Here is a 6,292-nt window from a genome sequence, read left to right on the forward strand (position 1 = left end):
TACCTTCGATTTGCCATTTTGGGCTCTAAATTTAGTAGTACACTAGTGAGACTCACAGGTAAAAAATCTCCTGACTGTCAGCGACTGTATCAAAACGCTACCAAAAAAACTGTTAGCGATCACAGGGATTAGGCCTGACTCTGCGAACGCTGCAGTTATGTGTTTAGTGTTTTCTAAGTGACAGTGATCGATCGATACTGCACTTGGGTGGGCTGGGCGGAGGGGCAAAACGCAGGTGCTAGCAGGTATCTGGGCTGATCCCGCTAACACTGCGTTTTTGGAAACCCTAAACTGCTGGGGACGCTAGTATAGATCTGATCAGATCAGATATTGATCCGTTCAGATACTATACCAGTAAGGGAGGTGTATGCTGCGTACGTGGGTGTTAGTGGTACTGGCACTAACCTGATGCTGCCTGGGGCGACGCAGACCCTATCTGACCCTAAGAACTTATATCACCCGCAGGGTGATCAGGGGGTTAAACCTTTATTAGGTAATAAATGGCGGGTGCCCTGACACTATAAAAAACAAACTAACCAGCGTCACCAGTAACATTTATACTGTGATCACTGGTGAAAGGGTTAACTAGGGGGCAATCAGGGGGTTAAAACCTTTACTAGGTAGTATATGGGGGTACCTGGTGCTATAAAACGCTGAACCTAAATACTTACCTGGCTAACTAGCGTCACCTGTGACACTAATACGGCGATCAGAAAAAAGATTGCTTAGTGACACTGGCGACAGGGGGTGATCAAGGGGATAAACCTTAATTAGGAGGGGTTAGGGGGGTACCCTAGACTTAAAGGGGCCTACCACTAACTGCCCTACCACTTATAACAGACACAAATGACACCAATGCAGTAATCAGTTAAAAAAAAAAAAACAAAAAAAAAAACTGCTATTGGTGTCACTGTGACAGGGGGTGCAGGGGGGTGATTAGGGGTGATTAGTGTGCCTGCGTGTTCTACTGTAAGTGTAGTGTTGGTACAGTCTTGGATGTCTTCTCTCCTCGGAAGCCGGAATGAAAAGGCTTCACGAGGAGCGATTACATCACTGATTCATGGCCACCCCCTCGCGATTGCTTCTGGCTAATGAGAAGCTTCCTCTGATTCTGTAATGTAAACAGAAGCAGAGGAAGCTTCTCATTAGCCAGAAGCAATCGCGAGGGGGTGGCCATGAATCAGTGGCCTCCCCCTCAGCACGGATCGCTCCTGAAGCTATTCCGACAGCCGCAGGCACCGGGGGGGCCCAATCGGACCCCCCGCCCGCTGGGAGGCAGGGACGTACAGGTAAGCCCATATGCCTGCCCGTGCCATTTTGTCGACCTACATCGGCGTGCGGCGGTCGTCAACTGGTTAAAGTATATATGCAATTATTATCTGAACTGCTTCTTAAATTTCTTCAAGAAATATGGGACCAAATAATGAAGAACATTCAGCTTGTCTCGATAACTCCAACACATAGAATGACCCAACTTTGTATTTTGTACAGGGCATACCGTACCCTGGAACTATTGCATAGAGTAGGTAGAAGGGAGAACTCTGAATGTCCAAGATGTGTGAAATCTTCTGGTTCTTTTATGCCCAAAATTGCATCGTTATTGGCAGGATGTGATAGATACGGTAAATTCTATATATGATATCTCACTTACTCCTGATCCTGTCCTGTGTCTCCTCGGGTACATAAATTAACAATTTAATATATGATGAGGCAGCGGCCATAATGAGAATGCTTTTTCTGGCACGTAAATTAATAGCCTCTCAATGGATTTCACCTAATCCTCCTACCCTTGGGGACTGGGTAAAAGAAACGGATAAACATGTACTATTTGAGAAATATACGTATCTTCAACATAATGCATCTTGGAAATTTCATGTTATGTATCTCTGTTTTTTTAGTCTTTATGAGTGGTCGATTCCTCCTATACTAAATACTTGATTTGGACAAGGGGTAAAACTTAAATTATTATTGATTGTATGAGTAAGGTGGTTGCTCCAGGATATCATATAGCATTCTAGGACCTAATTCTTGATCATATGGGGGGGGGGATGCTCTTCTTTTTTTTTTCCCCATAGCTTTCTCTTTCTCTCTCTGGGATGATTTTTCTTTTCTCCCTCTCTTGAATATATTTTGAGGGAGTGGATGATAAACTCATTTAAGTAATAAAATATAATGTTGATGATGATATATTTGCTTAAGGGAAGGAAGAAGGAAAAAAAAGGGAATTGTTTATTAAAATATTGTAGATTTTTTTTTCTTTTTTGCTGTTGTTTAATATCAGTTTTGTCTGTAATGTGTTATATTAAAACTTTCAAAAATAAAATCTGATTTAAAAAAAAAAAACAAAAAAAAATGTATATACCTGGATAGAAAACTGGTTATAAGGGCACATCCAAAGGATAGTGATAAATAGTGTGTACTCAGAATGGTCTGGAGCTGTGAGTGGGTACTCCAAGGCTCTGCTCTAGGACCAATTCTGTTTGATGTATCCATAAATGATATAAAGGTTGGTATAATTGGTTCAAACTCAGTGTCTGCCCTAAGCAGGGCAATAACTTCAAAGCAGGAAATAGAACTTTACAAGAAGACCTCAATAAAATAAAGAGATCAGCAACTACATGGCAAATGAGGTTTAATGTTGAAAAATGTAAGATAAGGCACTTAGGGGCTAGAAATATGAACGCAAATTACTCGCTAGGGGGAGAACCTTTGGGGGAATCCTCCAGGATGAAAAAAGGTCTAGGGGTCCTAGATGATACCAGGCTCTGCAATAGCATGCAATGCCAAAATGCAGCAAGCACCGCTAGCAGATTATTAGCGAACATTAAAATGGGTATTTATTTAAAAGCTAGGTGATTCTACCACTTACAAGACTCTGGTCTGACCACATCTTGAGTATGCTGTGCAGTTCTGGTTAATGGTCCTCAGGATGTGCTGGAACTGGAGAGAGACCAGAAAAGAACAATAAAGATAAAAAGGGGGCTGGAAGACCTCCATTACGGGGAATGACAAGCATTGAGTGGCTGTGATTGCTGATATGGGGGTTCAGAATGTCTGTGATCTCAGATACAGGTGTTCTGAGAGGCTGTGATCTGTTATGGGGGTTCTAAGTAGCTGTGATCTCCAATACAGGGATCTGAGTGGCTGTGATCTGATATGGGGGTTTAGTGTTACAGTAATCCAGGGGCGGACTGGGCCAGGGGGCAGGGTGGCAATTTCCCCCGGGGCGCTCTGATAGCAAAAGAAAAGGCTGCCACCGCCACTTCACTCACAGTCAGACAGTAGTGTCCTGGCCGGCCGAGAACCGTTATCACTTGTTCCGCCTCTGGCCACTGGTTGCTAAGCCCGCCTTGCATCAAGCAACCAGTGACATCACTTCCACTAATGCACAGTGAGGCAGAGACCCAAGAATTCAGAGCGGAGGAGGATTTAACTTCCTCCCCCTCCGCGTCTACTGCTTAGCTCTGCCCATCTCATCCAGCTGGTGCAGCGGAATGCGCAGAGGGATTAAGTGAACTGGATTTCAGCATCTCTCAAGAATGTGAGGTGAGGCCAGGCGCCGGGGATTGAACCATGTGTGTCATGAGGAAGAGATCCATACAGAGAGGAGAACAACAAATGAGCTGGGAGCAGAGCGGGGAGCACCTGACACTCTTAAAGGGATGGGAGGGGGAGGAAGTCACATTCTCCGCTCTGTGGGGCTCATGCTGGGGCTTGTAGTCCTTCACTTTGGGGGGGATATGATCCCCTCAAAGTGAAGGACTACAGGTCCCAGCATGAACCCCTCAGAGCTGAGGATGTGTCCCCTAGGCCCTTCAACTAGTGAAGGAACTTCAGGTCACAGCATGAACCCACCAGATCTAAGGGGTCACATCTTTAGATCTCAGGGGTTCATGCTAGGACTTGTAGTCCTTCACTAGTTGTGGGGGGGTCAGGTCCTCAGCTATGAGGGAGCCATACAGGGACTTGTCTGCTGTGTGTGCACTTTAGTTCGTGGAGGCCATGGTGGTACAAGTCCCCCACATTATCCCCCCCCACCTATGTGATCATGGAAAGCCTTATGCCCTGTACATACGAGTTTCAACGGAATTCCGCTCAAGCTGTCTTGCATACACACGGTCACACCAAATTCCGACCATCCAGAACGTGGTGATGTACAACACGTACGACGGGACTAGAAAACGGCAGATCAATAGCCAGTAGCCAATAGCTTCCAACTCGTACTTGCTTCAGAGCATGCGTCGTTTTTGGTATGTGGGAACAGCATACAGACGATCAGTTTTCCCGATAGGAATTGGTTCCGTCGGAAGAATTTAGAACATGTTCTCTTTCTAGGTCCGTCAGAATTTTCGACGTAAAAAGTCCGATGGGGCATACACACGATCGAAATATACGATGAAAAGCTCCCGTCTGACTTTTTCTGTCGGACATTCCGCTCATGTGTACGCGGCATTAGGCTGTTTTCCCCGAACCATTACTTTGCCACCACTGGTTCTACTCATCCCCCACCCCACCCTGCCAACCACCACCACTGCCAACCACCACTGCCAACCACCACCACCTTGGTAAACAACACAGAGCTCGGTACACTGACAAGCAATCTTGCTTTTTTAATTCCCTGCAAAGCAAAGAGAAAACAACAAGATCGCTTAGTAAAAGCACCACACATTACACCAGGGGTGTCCAAATGCTGGCCCGCAGCACCCTCTTAAGTGGCCTGCTTCTGCTCTGGGATGGCGGGTCAGCAAGCCCAGATAGTGGGTTCCTAACCCTCCATCCCCGAGCATCAGTGTGAAGAATGGAGTCGGCACTAGAGAAAGCAGAGCAGATGCTTCCTGTATAGCACTGTCACAGACGGAGTTATACCAAATGTACTCCGCCTGCGATGGGAGCGATACAGAAAGCATCGGCTCTGCTCTCTACTGCAGCCGCATGCTTCCTCTAGTGCCAGCTCCATTCTTCACACTGATGCTCAGGGATGGTGGGTGGGCCACTTAACTGGACTTGCCTCCCAGGCCTAAGGCTGCCTGGCCAGCCCTCCCCTGCAGTAATCTCTGATATGGGGACTCTCAGCGGATGTGATCTCTGAAATTGGTGTTCTGAGTGAATAGTGATCTCTGATATGTGGGTTCTGAGTGTCTGTAGTCTCTGATATGGGTGTTTTAAGTAACAGTGATCTCTGATATATGGGTTCTGAGTGTCGGTATTCTCTGAATTGGGGGTTCTGAGTGACAGTGATCTCTGATATAGGGGTCAGAGTGACAGTGATCTCTGATATAGGGGTCAGAGTGACAGTGATCTCTGATATGGGGGTTTTGAGGAGTAATCTCTAATATGGGGGGCTGTAAACTCCAAGGGGGTTTAGAGTGACAGATCTCTGATATGGGGACTCTGATCTGTGCTAGAGGGTCCCGACTGACAGTGCAGTGCAAGTTTAAAAAGGGTAAGTGTCAGTGGCCTGTATTTTACTGTGACATTTAATAACTGCTGTAGAGTCCTGCTTTAGGAACTTACTATGCATCTGCCGGGCTGTGGGATTCTCGTCCATTTAGCCAGAAGCGGCCTATTCTGTACCCCGGAGCTGCAGCAGCTTCAACATTGGGGCCATTTTGAACCCACTAAAACATTGCACGTTTTTAGAAAAAGACCAGCCAGATCGTGCATAGCAGTGGTGACACGATCCATGGCTCCATCCCTGGAGAATGCCGACTTTATTTATTCCAGGTAGCCTTCCAGGTCGTTGTCAGCGTCGTAGAGCAGAGAAGCGGGGTCTGACAGCACTCCCAGGTCCACCAGAGCCTGATCCATGTCCTCGGGCAGGAAGACGATGCCCACATTGAGGGCAATGTACTCCTTCAGAAAGGCATAATACAACATCAGCACGTTGACAAAGAACAACCCCATGTAAAACATATAGGGGGTCTCACTGAGCGTATGTCCGGGGGAATCCAGCTGTGCTGACAGCATGCACTAGTATGACGGAGAAGGGGGCATGCAGCCCGGAGCTGCGGCCGTGAAACCGGAAAAAACAAAGTGTCCTGAAACTTATAGTACCTCTCACAGAGGGACCAACACCGCCAGAAGCGGGCCACACTGTATGAAGCTGTGAAGGGACGATGTAAGTGCCTATCACTGCAGTCATATGTTTACTTCCCACTCTGCCCGCCACAAATTACTGATGTCTTGTGTGCACATACCAAGGGGGCGGGTTCTGGCACACAGTATGTACCAGTGGGCGGGGTTACGGTTATGGTTGTAAAGCACGCTTTACTGTATTTATTGTAAGGGCTGG

General features: G+C 46.9%; 1 protein-coding gene across 1 annotated transcript; it reads right to left on the reverse strand.

Moving 5' to 3' along the window:
• Positions 1 to 5,715: 5,715 nt before the first annotated feature.
• Positions 5,716 to 5,967, reverse strand: DEXI (Dexi homolog). The gene has a single exon (XM_073634903.1). The coding sequence runs from the start codon at positions 5,965 to 5,967 to the stop codon at positions 5,716 to 5,718; it is 252 nt and encodes an 83-aa protein (XP_073491004.1).
• Positions 5,968 to 6,292: the final 325 nt, after the last annotated feature.

Source organism: Aquarana catesbeiana, linkage group LG06 (assembly GCF_042186555.1).
Source record: "Aquarana catesbeiana isolate 2022-GZ linkage group LG06, ASM4218655v1, whole genome shotgun sequence".
In the NCBI taxonomy this organism is placed as follows: Eukaryota; Metazoa; Chordata; class Amphibia; order Anura; family Ranidae; genus Aquarana; species Aquarana catesbeiana.

Coding starts and splice junctions, on each gene's coding strand:
- DEXI (XM_073634903.1), bottom strand. CDS start 5,967: ATGCTGTCAGCACAGCTGGATTCCCCCGGACATACGCTCAGTGAGACC.